The sequence below is a fragment of the Portunus trituberculatus genome, chromosome 38, assembly GCF_017591435.1.
Source record: "Portunus trituberculatus isolate SZX2019 chromosome 38, ASM1759143v1, whole genome shotgun sequence".
In the NCBI taxonomy this organism is placed as follows: domain Eukaryota; kingdom Metazoa; phylum Arthropoda; class Malacostraca; order Decapoda; family Portunidae; genus Portunus; species Portunus trituberculatus.
Genome location: NC_059292.1, coordinates 20043779 through 20065222, shown reverse-complemented (window position 1 = coordinate 20065222; position 21444 = coordinate 20043779). Strand labels below are relative to the sequence as shown.

Sequence of the window (21444 nt, the reverse complement as noted above, 5' to 3'; positions counted from 1 at the left end):
GCAACATATGCCATTTTGTATTCAAATAAATATCTTTGAATACTAATACGAACATACGGCTGTCTTATAACCAGAACTATTATTTATAGTCTACCAATCAAGAACTAAAATCCTGTAGATAACAAGTAAAACATGATAAAACTAGCAAACCTTAACTCATGTACACACAGCAGACTGTAGTGTGCCTATACAAATACACACCATCCTTCTATCCGCCCACCCGCGCACTGAACCACAAACACACACACACACACACACACACAAAGAAAAACAAAATATATATATAGGTACAGATAAATGCACAAGTGTTTTGTTTGCGAGTGTGCGAGATGTGGGCGCTCATGTCCTCTCACTTTTCTCTCTTTCTCTCTGAACTGAGGTGAAGGATGTAGCAGGGCCTAAGGGCCCCGAGTCCACTACCGACCTGTCTCGCACGCGTAGGATAGCAGTGATGACTCATTACAAAAAAAAAAATATCCTATTACTTTGCTCCATGGACTCAATACGCTTTATTATACTAAATAATTTGTCATTATCATACATTTATTCTTATTACAATAAAACATCCAAGTTCTGCTTAACAAAACAACTTGCAAAGTGAGATACACGACGTAATAAATTCTTTTAAGTATAGGTAATATCGGCAGAAAATAAGCCGATACCGATACTGACACCGATACTCCTTAAATGTGCCGATACTGCCAATATCGAAACCGATATCGATGCATCGGTACATCTATAATATATATATATATATATATATATATATATATATATATATATATATATATATATATATATATATATATATAGATAGATAGATAGATATATGTATATATATATATATATATATATATATATATATATATATATATATATATATATATATATATATATATATATATATATATATATATATATATATATATATATATATATATATATATATATATATATATATATATATATATATATATATATATATATATATATATATATATATATATATATATATATATATATATATATATATATATATATATATATATATATATATATATATATATATATATATATATATATATATATATATATATATATATATATATATATATATATATATATATATATATATATATATATATATATATATATATATATATATATATATATATATATATATATATATATATATATATATATATATATATATATATATATATATATATATATATATATATATATATATATATATATATATATATATATATATATATATATATATATATATATATAAAGCTTAAACTTTTATAAACAAGATGTTATTTTTAAATGGCTCCAAACACTTGGCTACCTAGGTAGACTGGTTTTTTTTTTTTTCGGGGAGGATTAGATGTTTTTATTTTGATTTTTCTTTTTCAATGACAACCATGTAATTGATACACGTATAAATAAAATGTAATAACATTTACAGAAACTCGGCTAGGTGGAGTAAATCATATTTCTAGGCAGGTAGGTAATAAAGACTTTGAATTGAAATTTTTTAATTAAATCACTATGATGGGATAGGCAGGATAGAGGGAAAGACAACAATATAAGTTCGATAAATTTTGAATAGTTATATGAATGACTTGATGAAAGACAATATCGAGTGTATTATGCACTCCGATAATGTCTTACGTACGAAAAAAAAAATGAAAAAAAACTCGCTCACAATATCATTAAAAAAAAAAAAAACAGGAAAAACAATCGATGGAGAAAACTAGTTTTATTTTACCGTGTTACTCCTCTTAAAAAGAAAAAAAAAAAACGAGAGGAAAAAAAAAGTTCTATGCAGAGTAAAGGAAACGAAAGCGGAAGAGGAAGATATACTCGTTTCTTGTGTTAAGAACGTAACAGAAAAGTACGTAAAAATAAATAGAAATTGTTGCGTAGTTATTGAAAGGGAGGGACTTTTTACAATATGACGTCACCGAGAAAGGTTTGAAAATGTGGTGTCCAGATGTAGAGAAGATGTTGGATTTAATGAAGGAAAAAGAGCACATCAGAGACCCTGAAAGTGAATTATACAGCAAAAAAAGCTTTAGGCGGGTTCACACGTGCCAATTTGCGACTGGAATTGCGAGTCGCTAGAAGTATCGACTGAATCCTTCTAGTCGGAAAACGTCACAAATAGTGATTGGAAAGTATCGACTAGTTGGCGCCTTGGTGGGAAGTGAATGTAAACAAACAGCTACCCGCCAAGATGTCTTCCTCCAGTGACGATGTAGAAGCGGTGGTTGCTTTTTCTTTTAGCGTATCAGAAGAGTCAACAGAAAAAAAAAAAAAATGCCTGTGGATAGGCTACGTCCCTCGCTAAAGACTGGTTCACGTGTGCCAATTTGCGACTGAAATTTTACGTTGGTATAGTTTCCAACTCAAAATCAGTGCCTAGCGACTGGAGAAACAGCTGCAAAACAAAACTAACATGTTGGTCTGTTTAGTCGATTTGAGACTTTATTTACGTCGTGACGTCACGGAGTAAGCTTTGAAAATGTGGTCTCTAGGTACAGAGAAGATGTTAAAGTTGGTGAAGAAAAAGAACACATCTGGGATCGCAGAAATTAATTATATATACAGTAGAAAAAGCTTGCGCAAATCGTCGTTCGACGAAATAGCTACCACTCTGCAAGAACTGTTTCCCATAATGCAGGGTGTTGTTGGAGGTGAGGATTGAAGACGAGTCAAGATTTTATTTATTTTTTTTTTTATTTACACCACGTGGGCTTTTCACAGGAATTTATGGGCTAAAGGCGATACTTTTTGTGGTACCTCCTATTTCAAATCCCACCCGCTAGGAAACCATTGCCCCGAGTGAGGAAGCCCACCCTACACTCGGACCGTGGACAGGATTCGAACCCGTGCGCTTGGAGACCCCTCGGACCCCAAAGTACGCATGGTTCCACTGTACCACGGCGGATCAAAAATAAGCATAGTCTGTTTAAGATTAACAATTTTCTTGTGAGAAATGTATAGGCTAATGTAAAGTGTGTTAGACACTCCTTTCTTTCCTTCTACTTAGCCATAGATGTATCCACATACTTATTCTTTTCTGTTGACTCTTTCGGTACGCCAAAAGAAGAGCACCCACAGTTTCAGCACTGGAGGAAGACCTCTCGGCGGGTAGCTGTTTGTTTACACTCACTTTCTGCCAAGGAGCCAACTAGTCGTTACTCTCCAGTCACTACGTGTAACACTTTCCGACTAGAAGGGATGAGTCAGAAACTTTACTAGGGTAAAATTTCTGTCTCAAATTGGCATGTGTGAATCCGCCTTAGGTAGAAGGAAAGATAGGAGTGTGGGCCACACACTAATCTTAGAAGATTATGCACAATTGAGATCAAATTAAATCCTGACAACAACAACCTGCATCGAGGGAAAAAGTTTTTGGAGAGTGGCAGCTATTTTGTCGAACGACGATTTGATCAAGCTTTTTTTTACTGCATAATTCATTTTTGGGGTCCCAGAGGTGTCTTTTCCCTCACCAACTCTTACATCTTCCCTACATCGACACAGGCATAGACGATCCAGTTCTTTCAGGGAGTAAGATACTTTTTGCCCAAATTTTATCCATATACCTAATAAAAATAAATCAGTATTTTTTTTTATTTTGTATTTTTATTACAGATGAACATTTTTATAAAAAGCAATATTAGGCCGGGAACTAGGAACTTCACGATTTTACTTGTAGTTTTAGACCGACAATCAGTTTCAAGGTTTTGATATGTATTTTTGTTCAGCATTTAAACTATCCTCTTCCAGAATGTAGAAATCAGCTATTATCTTATAACTGTCATCATTGGCATCTCCCATCAAAATTTTTGTCAAGGATGTAAGGAGAGTTGAGCTCCTACTTATCAAATCTTTCATGCATCTCAGTTACAACCCTGTCAAATTTCAAATTTCAATTCTTGCTCTCTGTTCGTCGGACACTGTCTTTTCTTGCTTGGTTCTCCCCTGTTAAGGCCAGCAGCATCCTTGACGGCCTTTTTTTTTTTTTTTTCCAGAGTAATGAAAAGTTTTCTTCATCCCTGCATTTCATCAGTGTTTTTACAGTGACTTTATCTGACATAACATCCATGTCCTGCCCCTGTAAGTGTCTTGACAGTGCAATGGTTTTGCAAAAAATTACCTTCAACACATCTAAACTAATAATGAACTGTAAGTCACATACAGAGGTCAGAAGGTCTCTGGCATCATCAGATGTCTTGACATCTTTCATGTTGCTGAGTTCCATCAAGGTTAGTGTTATTCTCGCAAGTTGTTGCTCCACTGCCTTTACAGCTTCCCACCGACACGCCTATACCTTGTCTCACTCATTGATTTTGATTCAATATATGGCTCAGACTCATCCCCCCTGTAAGGTTGCCTTCGTCCTGGCAAGGTTTGCTTTACTAGGGATGATCTCTCTCTCTCTCTCTCTCTCTCTGCATATTTTCTGCCATGTTATCTTCAGTGGAAGACTGGCAGTGCTTTCTACTTTAATTATGTTTGGACCCAAACCACCAGTCACAAGGGAGACAATAAGGCCAGTATTGCTTAAAGATAGTGAGGCTTATGTGCCATTGACACAGTAGTACCACAATTTATTTCAGTCTTTTTGCAGTTTTTTCTATTATTTGTGGATGTGTTTTGTAGGTTTTCAGAGCATTCTCAAACTTTTGGGCTCATCTTGACTAATTTTGACAGGAATTTCTAACGGGGGTTATTTTGGTTATTCGGGCAAAAATAGGCCTACATGATCTGCCCGAATTTGAAGAAAGTTTTGCCATAATTTCATTTGTTTCTGAGAACATCGGAGGAGGGGGGACAATTGCTCCCCCTGCCCCTCACCTCTTACGCCTATGCATCTACACCACATTTTTAAAGCTTACTCTGTGACATCAAAACGTAAATAAAGTCGCAAATCGACTGAACAAGACCAACGTGTTGGTCTTGTTTTGCGATTGGTTTCTCCAGTCGCTGGGCACGATACTCAGCCGGAGACTCTACCGACTTGCAATTTCAGTCACAGATTGGCACGTGTGAATCCGCCTTTACGCAAATCGACATTTGATGAGTTAACTTCTACTCTCCGAGAACCGATTCCCTATCTGCAGGGTGTTGCTGGAGGTCAGGACTGAATACTTGTGAGAATTTAATCTTGATCGCAATCGTCATCGTCACCAACAGGAGGAAACTGTTGAGTAGCTGTCTATTTACATTCACTTCCCGTCAACTAGCCGATACTTTTCAGTCACTATGTGTGAACGTGTTCCAACTATAGAAGGGCTCAGTCGATACTTCTAGCGTTGGCAGTTTCAGTCGCATATTGACATGTGTGAATCCACCTTAACTGTGGCAATGATGGTAAAAGATATCTAGTAAGAGACAATGGTGAAGGTGAAACTTCCTTGAAATGGGCCGAGTTTGATGTACCTATTTAGGCACAGCTTTGAATGAAAGTCAACATAACTCGGAGGGATCCCTTGTAACTCCAGCAGGCGAATGAAATACTTTCATTTATTGTTTTGATGTATTTTTCCATCTCTTTCGTTAGTGTAGTAATAGGAAAGAGAATAGCCTATTTGCTTTTATCTTATGACATCTTAATAAGAAAGAAAAATATACGCTATAGTTGGTAATGAAATGAAAAAAAAAAAAAAATTAAGTGATAAGAGTAATAGTGAATTTCAAGGAGTAAGTTTATCATTCCGTTTGACAAATGCAAACAAACATAGGCTTGTAGGACTAAGCAGGTGCGGTGACTGCGGTCCGCGGGTTGCTCAGCTGGGAAGATTTCGTTCGAAGGAAAGCACGAAGGTAGCAATGGTGCATAAAAAGTCCACATATCGACTTAACTACAGAAATTATGCCCCTCATGTGCGCAAGACTGTGTGGCAGGAAAACAATGACATAAGGTAATGGAATGCAACTAATTTTTAGTCTTAAATAATCAATGTTGGGCACTGTCCCTGAGAAACCTTCCCGCACTCTAGCCTCGATTCCCGGCTCCCCCTTCGCAGCTCCTCCACCCAGCTGATTTGACGTCACATAAAATGAGAAATATATGGTATATAATTTTCGCAATTGGTACTTTTTTCTTTTTTTATTACCTCTCTCCCTCCTTTCCTTATGAATTGCCGCCACTGCTGCTCACCCCTGGCTACACCACCCTACTTCAAATTATTTATTTAACCAAAACTAACTTAACCTAGCAAACGTAACCTAGTTGAGGCAACACGCACCACTGATATGTCTTCCTCAGAACAAAATTAACTTTAACAATTAACTGATCTAACCAAAACAAACTAGCCTAATAAGACTAGCAGCGCTGAGAAATTAATATGAAATTGTTACCTTATTTTTCTTCTTGAAATCTGGTGATACAATGGATATAATTGAGGCAACATCCTGCCCAGGCAGACATCTTCCATAGACTGATTTAGATAGTCCCTTCTCTCCACAAACCGGTCTGATTGACTAAATTTATTATGTATTATTTTTATTGGCCAGTAGTTGCATGCTCAAACAAAAGAACCAATCACCGTCATTCATTTCACGCATGTGCAAATAATGTGACAATACGCACACATGAATGAACACATGATGGTGTTTCTCAGTACCAGCAGTCCATCACACAGGCAGGTGTCACTCACTATCCCCAAAAAAGTGGTAGTTCTTATACAATTCTTATCAACGTTATAAACAGTTTGCGATGGGTATGAATGGGTTCAAATTACTCAGAATAAAAAGTGCTATAAGATAAAAAGTGTAGCAAAAGTCATGTTGCTGTTGGTGTAAGAGTATAACAATACCTTTACTTCAAGGTACTGTTATACAAGTATATACTAGTTATGGCAGTTTTGATTAAATGTATATTCTTCCTATTCCTATTTATTCTGATAATTTTTGTCTTCTTTTGAATTAGTATAATGTTATTATTTTCTTAGCATTTCTTGGGTTTATATATATATATATATATATATATATATATATATATATATATATATATATATATATATATATATATATATATATATATATATATATATATATATATATATATATATATATATATATATATATATATTTTTTTTTTTTACCTTTTCAACATGCCCTCCCCCTATGGTCCCAGATAATTGAACTTTGTACTTTCCTTGATTTTTATGATATATATATATATATATATATATATATATATATATATATATATATATATATATATATATATATATATATATACTGCATTTAGGTCTTAATAGGCCTCTTCATACAGCTCAGTGAATTTAGTCATGTTTACTGCATGGTTGTGATTAAGTGGATGGAAGGCCCAGTGTATGTCCAGTCTCTTTAAAGAATTATCATGATTTTGCTTGAATGACTCTAGCGTGGAGTTTGTTTCATATCTGGGGCATATGATAGTAGAGAAAAATTAAGCTGGACTTATTTCACTCTGTTGTATGATAGGTGGTTGAATAAGGTATTTGAAAACCTTGCTCATAGCTTGGTCTTAATTGAGATTTGAAGTTAGGTGGTATGGTTTCTTTAACTTAGGTGTGAAAGCGTTTCTAAAATCCTGTCACATCCCCCTTGGACATTAATAAACTAGTAGTTAAGTGTACTGTTTAATGGGACAATAATGAAATAAAACCAGTGTTCTTCTCTAAGGTTGATACTATATCTGTGGTATTATGGTGGCTGAATGTAATGCAGTTTACAATATCTTCTATAAACTTTTGATGCTTCAATAAAATTAAGTTGAAAATTGTTTATTCTTTTAATCTGCATCAGTCTCAACATGGTTTTTCTTACCTTTCACATAAGATAGAGCTTCTTATTTTCAGTAATTTGAATCCTTAAGATACCATCTACAAATTGTTTAAAACCCTGATGGCATTTTATATAGATTTATCTGTTTTTGGAAAAGCTAGCTTGCTTACTCGCAGTAACAATACTGGAAAGTGATGCACTCTTGCATGTGATAGATAAGTAGGTACTGTTCTACCCTGGTGGAGGTGTGTTTGTCCCTGCATGCGTATGTCACACCTGTTGTGCAAGTGCAAGTGCAATATTTGTCAAGGTGATTGATTCTGTTGTTTGAGAATACTCCTGCTGACCAATTAAAAATGTACAGGATTAATCTATCCTGTCATACTCTCACTGATGTCTAATAGCAATAGTTCTGGTCTTACAGACCAGTTCACAGAATGCTATGAACATACAATTAAAGCTAGCTATGACCTCACTGTAACTTTTTGTGTCTTACAACTTGAAAGGGCAGTCATAGCCTGCCCTCTAAAGAAAACTCTCCTCCACACACAAAATACATTACTGAGTCCTTCTTCCATCAATGTCTTGTAGTTAGCTACTTCATTTTTCAGTTCTTCGTTTTCCGCTCTTAGCCTAGCTTCGTTTTCTTCCACTTTTTTTTATCCTTTCTCTCAGTTTTATAAACTTTTTCCTGTTCTTCATTCTCTTTCATTTCCATATTCTCCTTTATCAATTTATCTAGTTTATGTTCAATATTGAACACTCTCTTAAGTAGTGAAGTATTCGCCGTATCGAATCGAAGCCTTTGAGTGCGATCTCTCCCTCACCAACATAGTCATCATCAGCTTTCATTCTTTCCCTAGTCTCGTGTGCATTTTGATGGAATCTCTTTTTTACTCATGATTCTTTAATAATTGCAATCAAAATAGACTTGGATAATAGGTATAATGTATGGAGAAAAGGCAGAGTGGGTAAAGGAGGAGGAGGAGTCATGATAATGTTAAGGAAGGAGATAGTGATAAACCAAGTGGAATATGGGGAAGGAAAAGCAGAAGTATTGTATGGTAAGATGCATATTAATAAAAATGAGTTAACAATCATTGTAACATATGTGCCACCAAAAACAAATTCATGGACCAATCAAGAATATAAAGACACGATAGATGACACAATAAAGAGTCTAACGAGAATCGTTAAAGAAGGGAAAAAAGTGATATTAGTAGGAGATTTCAACTGTAAAGAAGTGGACTGGGAAAATTATGAAAGTGGTATGGGGGAAGAAGCCTGGGGAGAAAGATTCTTGAACCTAATGATAGACAATATGATGGACCAGAGAGTAAAGGAATGCACATGATTCAGAGGAAACGACGAGCCGGCGAGATTGGACCTAGTTTTTACAAGGGGTATATAAATGAATGATGATATAAGTGCCCATTGGGAAAGTGACCATGTAATATTAGAAATGGATATAGAAGAGGGAAAGGAAAATAGAGACAATTCATACAAAGGAGACCGATTGAATTACAGAAAGGCTGATATTGAGAATCTCAAGAACTGTTTTAAAAACGTAAACTGGGAGGAGATGGAAAACTCAGAAACGATGCAAGAGAAGTATAACTTATTTTTGGAAATATACAAAACAAGATTCAGGGAATATGTCCTGAAATATAGACCTAAAGAAGAAGGAAAGAAAGATTGGTTTAATGCAAGGTGTGCTAGGGCAAAGGAGAAAAGAGATGGAGCATGGAAAAAGTGGAGGAGAAATAGAAATCCAGCAAATAAGGAAAACTTCAAGACAGCGAGAAATTAATATGTTAAGGTGAGGAAGGAAGAGGAAAAAAACTTTGAAAAGGACATTGTTGAAAAATGTAAGGAGCAACCAAAATTGTTCTACAGATTCATAAATGGAAAAATTAGGCAAAAAGAAACAATAGAAAGGTTAAAGGGAGAGAATGGGATGGTGGAAGACCCAAAAAGTATGGCAGAACTATTAAATAATAAATTCCAGGAGGTCTTTACTAAGGAATCCAAATTTGAAAGGCCACAGGGTAATAGAGAGACAGTCTATATGAAAGAGATTAAAGTAACCAAGCTTGAAATAAAAGAGTTAATGAAGGAACTGGATGAAGAGAAGGCAATGGGACCTGATGAAGTCTCAGGCAGAATACTGAAAGAATGTAGGGAAGAACTAGCAAGTCCTATATACAACATCATAAAATGCTCAATAGAAAATGGAACAGTACCAGTAGAATGGAAAAGAGCTGAGGTGGTTCCCATATATAAGAGCGGAAGGAAGGAAGAACCTTTAAATTACAGACCGGTATCACTAACTAGTGTAATATGCAAGATGTGTGAAAGAATAATAAAGAAACAATGGATCGAGTTCCTTGAAGACAACAAATTAATATCAAATAGCCAATTTGGTTTTAGAAAAGACGGTCGTGTAACTAATTTATTGAGTTTCTATTCTAGAATAGTTGATAGAGTACAAGAGAGAGAGGGATGGGTTGACTGTATTTATTTGGATTTAAAAAAGGCGTTTGACAAAGTGCCACATGCAAGAATACTGTGGAAGTTAGAGGAGAAGGGTGGCCTAAAAGGAAGCACATTGAGATGGATAGAAAATCACTTGAAGGAGAGAAATAAGGACGGTAGTTAAAGATATGAAGTCCAAGTGGAGAGCAGTAGAAAGCGGAGTGCCACGGAGGTCAGTATTGGCACCAATCCTTTTCCTCATTTATATTAACGACATGCCAGGAGTGAACAGCTACATAAATCTGTTTGCAGATGATACGAAACTGTGCAGAGTTATAAAGCAAAAGGAGGATTGTGAAATACTGCAAGAAGACCTAAATAAGATCTGGGAATGGAGTAAAAAATGGGAAATGGAATTCAATGTGAACAAAAGCCATGTCATGGAAATGGGAAAGAGTGAAAGACGACCTGTGGGAATCTATAAGATGGGAGATGGAGTAGAACTGGAGAAAGTTAAAAGGAAAAGGACTTAGGAGTGACGATGGAAGAAAACAATCAACCAGTAAGCCATATTGATAGAATTTTTAGAGAAACATATAATTTGCTAAGGAATATTGGAATAGCATTTCACTACATGGACAAAGAAATGATGAAGAAATTGATAAGTACTATAATAAGACCCAGACTGGAATATGCAGGAGTAGTGTAGACCCCTCAAAAAGAAACACATAAGGAAATTGGAGAGAGTACAAAAAATGGCTACAAGAATGGTTCCAGAATTTAAAGGGATGACATATGAGGAGAGACTAAAGGCTATGGATCTACCAACCCTGGAACAAAGAAGGGAGAGAGGAGACCTGATACAAGTTTATAAATTGATCAACGGAATGGACCAAGTGGATAATGAGAAACTGATCCTGAGAGAAGAATATGACATCCGAAGCACAAGATCGCATAGTAAAAAGCTGAGAAAAGGAAGATGTCTGAGAGATGTTAAAAAATATAGTTTCCTGCAAAGATGTACAGGCAACCCCCGTTTAACGAAGGTTCATACAACAAAATTTTGCTACAACGAAGGTTTCGTTTTACTACCATCTGCTCGTTTAACGAACACCAAACTCGTTTTAACGAAGTTTTATCCAGGTAACCAAATTTGAAAGCCCCACCGTATCATACAAGCTGACAGGCTTTTGAATACACCAGGAGCTGCTGGTACTAAGGCCTGCCTCAGGAGAAATCCTGAGACACCTGTAGAATAAAGATCAAGATCAAGCCTCTCGTGGACAACACAGGCGCTGCTGATACAAAGGCCTGACTCAGAAGAAATTCTGCGTCACCTGTAGCATTAAGATCAAGATCAAGATCACGCACACCACTCACTCCTCAGTCAAAACATAACAGCGTCACCAGCAGCTCATCTTCTCTAGTTCAACTTACCACCAAAACGCCCTGCAATGTGGCCTAACATTCCTAAGAAGACCAGGAAGTGTCTTCCTCTCGAAGTGAAGGTGGGTATTATTCACAGACAAGAGAGAGGCCAGAAAACTAATAACATTGCTGGCCACCATCTTGACTCCATCTACTGTCTACTGTTTTCAAGTCAGCAGACTATATTAAGAAGGCTGGTGAGACCGTATCTTCCTTGAAAGCTAAAAGAACCACCTGAACTCGTGACTCTACAATGGATAAAATGGAAAGCCTTGTGGAAATGTGGTACATAAGTTTTGTATGCGGTACAATGATGCGCACTTTGTTTACATTCCACAGGTTGCCGGTTAGTGTATTTCCCGTTTCACTCTCCCTCCCTTCATAAAGTTAAGATCATCAACATTATAAAGTTATGTACATACATACATTAGTGTACATTATAATGACTTAAATTAAACTACCTAAATGTTTAACTTCATAATTTTTACTTTCATTAAACCTTTTACTGTACTATGATGCACTCTCGCTTTGCTTACTCTCAATGGAAGTTCAAATCGGGGTTAAACTTGTTATAATCGGTTAAACAACGAAGTTTTGAACGAAGTGTTTTTAGAAGAATTCGTTAAGCTGGGCTTGCCTGTATTGAGACATGGAACTGTTTAAATGAAGAAGTAGTGTCTGCAACGAGTGTGCATACTTTTAAAGTAAGATTGGATAAGTGTAGATATGGAGACGGGGCCACACGAGCATAAAACCCAGGCCCTGTAAAACTACAACTAGGTAAATACAACTAGGTAAATACACACACACACACACACACACACACACACACACACACACACACACACACACACACACACACACACACACACACACACAGAGTGTAGTAGTCAACACACTCGGCTCACAACTGAGAGTTTCCGGGTTCACGTCTCAGGAGTGGTGAGGAAAATGGGCAAGCCTCATAATGTGTAGGCCCTGTTCACCTAGCAGTAAATAGGTACTAGATGTAACTCGAGGGGTTGTGGTCTCACTGTCCCGGTCTGTGGAGTGTGGTGTGGTCTCAGTCCCACCTGAAGATTGGTCAGTATTAGCTCTGAGGTCATTCTGTAGGGGAAAGGCTGGCTGGGTGACCAGCAGATGACTGTGGTGAATAGCAAACACACACACACACACACACATGCATAGTGTAGTGGTTAGCACGCTCGACTCACACTCGAGAGGGTCCAGGTTCGAGTCCCGGAGGCGGCGAGGCAAATGGGCAAGCCTCTTAATGTGTGGCCCCTGTTCACCTAGCAGTAAATAGTTACGGGATGTAACTCGATGGGTTGTGCCCTCGCTTTCCCAGTATGTGGAGTGTGTTGTGGCCTCAGTCCTACCCGAAGATCGGTTTATGAGCTCTGAGCTTGCTCCGTAATGGGGAAGACTGGCTGGGTGACCAGCAGGTGACCGAGGTGATTTACACACACACACACACACACACACACACACACACACACACACACACACACACACACACACACACACACACACACACACACACACAAACACAACACACACACACATGCAAGAAATTAGAGTTTGGCAAGAGTGAAAGAAGAATCAGGAGTATGTACAAGATAGGAAATGAAGACATAAAAACCACACACACATACACACACACACACACAAAATGCAAGAAATTAGAGTTTGGCAAGAGTGAAAGAAGAATCAGGAGTATGTACAAGATAGGAAATGAAGACATAAAAACCAGTCATGAAGAAAAAGACCTTGGGGTGACAATTACCAATGACCTATCGCCAGAGAGACATATAAACAAAATAATTGGAGAAGTATTGAACTTATTGAGGAACATAAGAGTGGCGTTCGTATATTTAGATGAAGAAATGATGAAGAAAATAATTACTGTAATGATAAGACCAAGGCTTGAATATGCAACAATACAGTGGGCTCCAAACTTAAAGAAACACATAAGGAAACTAGAAAAAGTACAGAGGGCTGCAACAAAAATGGTGCCTGACTTAAGAGATTTGACTTATGAAGACAGACTGAATAGAATGCAACTTCTGACCCTGGAAAACAGAAGAGAAAGGGGAGACCTGATAGCAATATACAGAGTGATGATTGGCATGGAAAAAATGGATAGGGAAGATCTGTGTATGTGGAATGAAGAATGTCGAGAGGGCATGGGAAAAACTAAAATGGCCACTTATAGGAGAGATGTGAAAAAATATAGCTTCCCTCATAGAAGGGTGGAAGCATGGAATAGTTTAGACGTGGAAGTGGTCAACGCAAGGAATATTCATGATTTTAAGAAAAAGCTGGACATTAGTAGATATGGAGATGGGACAGTACGAGCATAGCTCCTTTCCCGTATGTTGCAATTAGGTAAATTAGGTAAATACACACACAGCTGTGCCACCGCTGAGTGCATGAGTCCTGAAAACAGCTCCTCTTCAACTGAGGACGAGGGAAAAGGAGCAATTACCTATAGTGTTTACAGGGCCCGGGTATCTCTATAGGGTGTAATTAGTGTCCTGTCGGTGTCCTGCTCTGAAAAAGTGCAGAAAATAGTCCATTTTCAAATGAAAATGGAAAATAGTCCCTAACTGGAGAGTGTCGGCAATGTTTTTGTTTTGGGTGAAACAGCTGGCGGTAACATGACGTCGACACCTAGAACCAGGAGGGATTTTGAGGATTGTGACCACTAAGTGGATTAAACAAATTGGACATGGATTCAAGAATTCAAGAGAGAAGAATGAATACCTCTCAAAAAGAAATCTACATGCTAACGAGAGATAACAAGAAATCTACTGAACGAGAGAACAAGGAATTATGGAAAAAAATGAAAATCAGCATCTAAGGAAACATTGTGACGAAATGAAGGCTAAACTACTTGAAATGGAAAAGAAAATATCCGAAGGTGACTTAGGGAAGGAGGAGTGCCTCAACCTAATTGATGCTAGATTGAAGGAAGTGAAACATGAAAACGAAGAAGTACAGAAGTCCTTCAAAGGGATAATGAAAAAAGCAAGAAAAAAATAAAGTGATTACACAGAGTGAAATGGTTAAGGCTTTGAAGGGAAATGAGTATGTGGTGAGAGATATTGCTGAAAAGAAAAAATGCGTGATCATAACAGGTTTAAGAGAGGAAACTAACAGGAATTGGCAAGATAGGAGGGATAAGGAAAATGACAGGATAAAGTTGTTACTGAATAAGATCTCCGAGGAGGACGAATGCCTATATGCTGAAATACGTAGAGGAAAGTGTGAGACTAGGAGCTTATGAAGAAGGCAAGAGTAGACCATTAAAACTGAAATTAAAGTCTCAGGTGGCAGCCGAGGCCTTACTGAGGAGGGCCTGGAAAACAATTTACATAATAAGAAATATGACACAGGAGGAAAGAATGAAAATGAGAGAGCTTGTAACTGAAGTGAGAGAGAAGAATGAGGAAAGAACCGAGGAGGAAAAGACCAAGTTTTTTTGGAGGATGAGAAATGGGAGGCTGAAGAAGTGGTGGATAAAACAGACGGAATAGACAGTACACAAACTGAAACATGGAAGAAAGAGATTAGGAATGGAATTCAAGTGACATACACGAGTATAGATGGATTTCTGTCTAAAAGGTTAGAATGTATGGATTACCTAAGAAACAGTGAACCGGACATAATGTGTGTGGTGGAAACAAAGTTAAGGCCTGAAATAAAGCTAGATTGGTTTGATGTAAAACACTACAAAGTATGGAGAAATGATAGAAAGAATAGAGGAAGTGGTGGTATAATGGTTTTTACTAAAAAAGATCTGATAGTGAAGGAGATGAACTTTGGTAAGGGAAATGAGGAAGTGATAAGTATGCTTATAACAGATGGTAAGAGGGACATTAATATTATAACAGTATACATACCACCCAGAACCAGTGCTTGGAATTATGAACAGTATCAAGAGGTGATGAGAAATACTCTAGACAGAATGAAACAGGAATTCACCAGAAAGGATAGAGTGATGATAGTCGAGGACTTTAACTGTAAGGAAATAATGTGGGAAGACTACGAAGTGGTGAATGGTGGTGAGTAGGCAGAGGAATTGTTAAATGTAGCAACAAATAACTTGATGACACAGTGGGTGAGATCACCAACAAGGTGCAAGGGACAAGATGTTGCAGCGAGGTTGGATTTGGTATTCACCAGGGGCATCTCCCTAAAAGAGGAAATTGAACATGAATGTCCCTTGGGGAAAAGTGACCATGATGTCCTAAGATTTGAGCTGGATACGAAATTAAGCATGGAAAAGAGTGTGGAGTACAAGGAGGAAAAATTAAATTATGTCAGGGCAAATTACAACCATATAAGAGAGTTCTTTAATGAAATTGACTGGTCTGTGGTGTACCAGGAAGTGGATATGCAATTGAAATATGATAAATTTATGGATTTATATAATTGTGCTGTGAAGAAGTTTGTGCCATATCACAGAATGAGGACTTTAAATAATAAGCAGTGGTTTAATGGAAATTGTGAAGAAGCAAAAAAAAAAAAACAAAGAAAAGGCATGGAAGAAACTTAAGAAAAACAGTGAAGTATTATCAAGAGAAGTCTACAAAACAGCAAGGAATAGATATGTTGAAGTAAGGAGAACAGCACAAAAGGAATATGAACAGAGAGTGGTGGAAAACTGATAGTGACCCAAAAATGTTTTACAAATTCATAAATGGAAAATTTAATAAAATGGAGGCAATAGAAAAGTAAAAGTTGGGAAAGAAGTATATGAAGATGCTGGAGGGATAGCTGAAATATTGAACAACAACTTTTGCAAAGTGTTTACAAAGGAGGAGCATTTTACAGGAGAAAGGCCTATGGAAATAAAGCAAATGCAAGACATCATGGTTACTAAAGAAGATATAAGAAAAATTATAAGTAACTTGGATATTAATAAATCAATAGGGCCTGATGGCATATCTGGGAGGTTGCTGAAAGAATGTAAAGATCAATTGTTGAACCCCATATTTGATATTGTGGAAACCTCCATACAAACAGGAATAGTCCCGAAAGAGTGGAAAAGAGCTGACATTGTGCCTATATATAAAAATGGAAGTAGAATGGAACTGTTAAATTACAGACCAGTATCGTTGACTAGTATATTGTGCAAGGTATGTGAAGAAGTATTAAAGCAAAGTGGAGTGAGTATCTAGAAAGTGAAAACATCCTGAGTGAAAGGCAGTTTGGTTTCAGAAAAGGAAGATCGTGCGTATCCAATTTATTATGTTTTTATTCAAGAGTGACTGACATTCTACAACATAGAGGGGGATGGGTGGATGCTATTTACCTGGACTTGAGAAAAGCCTTTGATAAAGTGCCACACAATAGACTGATGTGGAAACTAAAGAAGATTGGAGGAGTAAGTGATAAACTAGCAAAATGGATGGGAAATTACTTAGTGGGAAGAGAAATGCGAACAGTGGTGAAAGGAAAGAAGTCAAAGTGGAAAAAGGTAACCAGTGGAGTTCCACAAGGGTCAGTGCTGGGTCCCATCATGTTTTTGATTTATGTTAATGATATGCCAGTAGGAATTGACAGTTACATGAATATGTTTGCAGACGATACTAAAATTATGAGGAGAGTAAAGAATGTGGAAGATTGTAACAAGTTACTGGAAGATCTTGATAAAATATATGAGTGGAGTAAAGAGTGGCAGATGGAATTTAATGTAAGCAAGAGCCATGTTATGAAAATGGGAAGAAGTAGATACAGACCAAACAAGGATTACAGGCTGGGTGATGAGAAAATTGAAGAGACCAGTGAGAAAGACTTAGGAGTAACCGTGCAAAACACTCTGTCACCGGAGAAACACATAAACAAGATATTTGGGAAAACATATAATATGCTTCAAAATATTGGTCTTGCATTCCACTACCTAGATGAAGGAATGATGAAGAAGATACCATGCACTTTAATAAGACCCCAGTTAGAATATGCAGCTTGCATCTGGTCAACACACATGAAGAAAAATGTGAAGAAGGTGGAAAGGGTACAGAGGCTGGCAACAAGGATGGTACCAGGATTCAAGGAGTTAAACTATGAGGAAAGACTGAGGGAGCTGGGGCTGAGCACATTAGAAGAGAGAAGAACAAGGGGTGACATGATAACTATGTATAAATTGGTGAACAAGATTGACATATTGGACAGATAATTGATAAAGGTCACCACAAGTAATCATCTCTGAGGACATGGAAAAAAAACTAATAAAAGACATCTGTTTAAATGACGTGAGAAAGTACAGTTTCCCGCATCGTAGTGTTGATAAGTGAAATAAACTTAGCAGTGATGTCGTTGACGCGGTGTGTGTCAATGAGATGAAAGAGAGATATGACAGGAGTAGATAAGGAGACAGGACACAGAGAGCTTAGCTCGGGCCCTGTGATACACAAATAGGTAAATACAAATAGGTAAATACACACACACACACACACACACACACACACACACATTATAGTAAGAGAAATGAGGAAGTGATAAGTATGCTTATAACAGATGGCAAGAGGGACATTAATATTATAACAGTATACATACCACCCAGAACCAGTGCTTGGGAATATGACCAGTACCAAATGGTGATGAGAAATACTCTAGACAGAATGAAGCAAGAACTCATCAGAAAGGATAGAGTGATGATAGTTGGAGACTTTAATTGCAAAGAAATAGTGTGGGAAGACTACGAAGTGGTGAATGGTGGTGAATGGGCAGAAGAATTGTTAAAGGTAGCAACAAATAACTTGATGACACAGTGGGTGAGATCACCACCAAGGTGCAGGGGACAAGATGTTGCAGCAAGGTTGGATTTGGTATTTACCAGGAATCTCTAAAAGAGGAAATTGAACATGAAAGTCCCTTGGGGAAAAGCGATCATGATGTCCTAAGCTTTGAGCTGGATACAGAATTAAGCATGAATAAGATTGTGGAACGCAAGGAGGAAAAATTAAATTATACTAGGGCAAATTATAACAATATAAGGGAGTTCTTTAATGAAATTGACTGGTCCATGGTATACCAGAAAAGAGATATGCAATTGAAGTATGATAAATTTATGGATTTGTATAACTCTGCTGTGAAAAAGTTTGTGCCATATTACAGAAAGGGGACTTTAAATAATAAACAGTGGTTTAATAGAAATTGTGAAGAAGCAAAAAAGAACAAAGAAAAGGCTTGGAAGAAACTTAAGAAAAACAGTGATGTATTATCAAGGGAAGGCTACAAAACAGCAAGGAATAGATATGTTGAAGTAAGGAGAACAGCACAGAAGGAATATGAACAGAGGGTGGTGGAAAACTGATAGTGACCCAAAAATGTTTTACAAATTCATAAATGGAAAACTAAATAAAAGGGAGGCAATAGAAAAGGTAAAAATGGGAAGAAGTATATGAAGATCCTGGAGGGATAGCTGAAATTTTGAACGACAACTTTTGCAAAGTGTTTACAAAGGAGGAGCATTTTATGGGAGGAAGGCCTACGGAAATAAAGCAAATGCAGGACATCATGGTTACTAAGGAAGATGTAAGGAAAATTATAAGCAATCTGGATATTAATAAATCAATGGGGCCTGATGGCATATCTGGGAGGTTGCTAAAAGAATATAAGGATCAATTGTTGAATCCCATATTTGATATTGTGGAAACCTCCATACGAACAGGATTAGTCCCGAAAGAGTGGAAAAGAGCTGACATTGTGCCTATATATAAGAATGGTAGTAGAATGGAACCGCTAAATTATAGACCAGTATCGTTGACTAGTATATTGTGCAAGGTATGTGAAGAAGTAATTAAAGCTAAGTGGAGTGAGTATCTAGAAAGGGAAAACATTCTGAGTGAAAGGCAGTTTGGTTTCAGAAAAGGAAGATCGTGTGTATCCAATTTATTATGTTTTTATTCAAGAGTGACTGACATACTACAGCATAGAGAGGGATGGGTGGATGCTATCTGCCTGGACTTGAGAAAGGCCTTTGATAAAGTACCACACAATAGACTGATGTGGAAACTAAAGATGACTGGAGGAGTAAATGATAAACTAGCAAAATGGATGGAAAATTACTTAATGGGAAGAGAAATGAGAACAGTGGTGTGAGGAAGAAAGTCCGAGTGGAAGAAAGTAACCAGTGGAGTTCCACAAGGGTCAGAGCTGGGTCCCATCATGTTTTAGATTTATGTTAATGATATGCCAGTAGGAATTGACAGTTATATGAACATGTTTGTGGACGATACTAAAATTATGAGGAGAGTAAAGAATGTGGAAGATTGTAACAAGTTACAGGAAGATCTTGATAAAATATATGAGTGGAGTAAAGAGTGGCAGATGGAATTTAATATAGACAAGAGCCATGTTATGAAAATGGGAAGAAGTAGATACAGACCAAACTGGGATTACAGGCTGGGTGATGAGAAAATTAAAGAGACCAATGAGGAGAAAGACTTAGGAGTAACCGTGCAAAACACTTTGTCACCGGAGAAACACATTAACAAGATTTTTTTGAAAACATACAACATGCTTCAAAATATTGGCCTTGCATTCCACTACCTAGATGAAGGAATGATGAAGAAGATATTATGTACCTTAATAAGACCCCAGTTAGAATATGCAGCATGTGTCTGGTCACCGCATATGAAGAAAAATGTGAAGAAGGTAGAAAGGGTACAGAGGCTGGCAACAAGGATGGTACCAGGACTCAGGGAGTTAGACTATGAGGAAAGACTGAGGAAGCTGGGGCTGACCACATTAGAAGAGAGAAGAACAAAAGGAGATATGATAACTATGTATAAATTGGTGAACAAGATTGACATACTGGATAGGGAGTTGATAAAGGTGACCACAAGTAATCTTCTCTGAGGACATGGAAAAAAGCTAATAAAGGACATCTGTCTAAATGACGTGAGAAAATACAGTTTCCCGCATCGTAGCATTGATAAGTGGAATAAACTGAGCAGTCATGTCGTTGACGCGGTGTGTGTCAATCAGATGAAAGAGAGATATGACAGGAATGGACAAGGAGACAGGACACAGAGAGCTTAGCTCGGGCCCTGTAATACACAAATAGGTAAATACAAATAGGTAAATACACACACACACACACACACACACACACACACACACACACACACACATGGTGCCTGACTTAAGAGATTTGACTTATGAAGACAGACTGAAAAGAATGCAACTTCCGACCCTGGAAAACAGAAGAGAAAGGGGAGACCTGATAGCAATATACAGAGTGATGATTGGCATGGAAAAAATGGATAGGGAAGATCTGTGTATGTGGAATGAAAGAATGTCGAGAGGGCATGGGAAAAACTAAAATGGCCACTTATAGGAGAGATGTGAAAAAATATAGCTTCCCTCATAGAAGGGTGGAAGCATGGAATAGTTTAGACGTGGAAGTGGTCAACGCAAGGAATATGCATGATTTTAAGAAAAAGCTGGACATTAATAGATATGGAGACGGGACAACACGAGCATAGCTCTTTTCCCGTATGTTACAATTAGGTAAATACAATTAGGTAAATACACACACACACACACACACACACACACACATGTGAAGAAGGTGGAAAGGGTACAGAGGCTGGCAACAAGGATGGTACCAGGACTCAGGGAGTTAGACTATGAGGAAAGACTGAGGAAGCTGGGGCTGACCACATTAGAAGAGAGAAGAACAAGAGGAGACATGATAACTATGTATAAATTGGTGAACAAGATTGACATACTGGA

At 37.2% G+C, this 21444-nt stretch overlaps 1 protein-coding gene across 1 annotated transcript in view; it reads left to right on the top strand.

The window, feature by feature from the left end:
* The first annotated feature begins 5506 nt into the window (after positions 1–5506).
* The window catches only part of LOC123514585, an 86266-nt gene continuing 70328 nt past the window's right edge, over positions 5507–21444 (top strand). Inside the window, exon 1 of the mRNA XM_045272549.1 lies at positions 5507–5939. Within this exon, the coding sequence (XP_045128484.1) occupies positions 5668–5939 (272 nt within the window). The 5' untranslated portion in view covers positions 5507–5667. The remainder of the gene's footprint in view (positions 5940–21444) is intronic.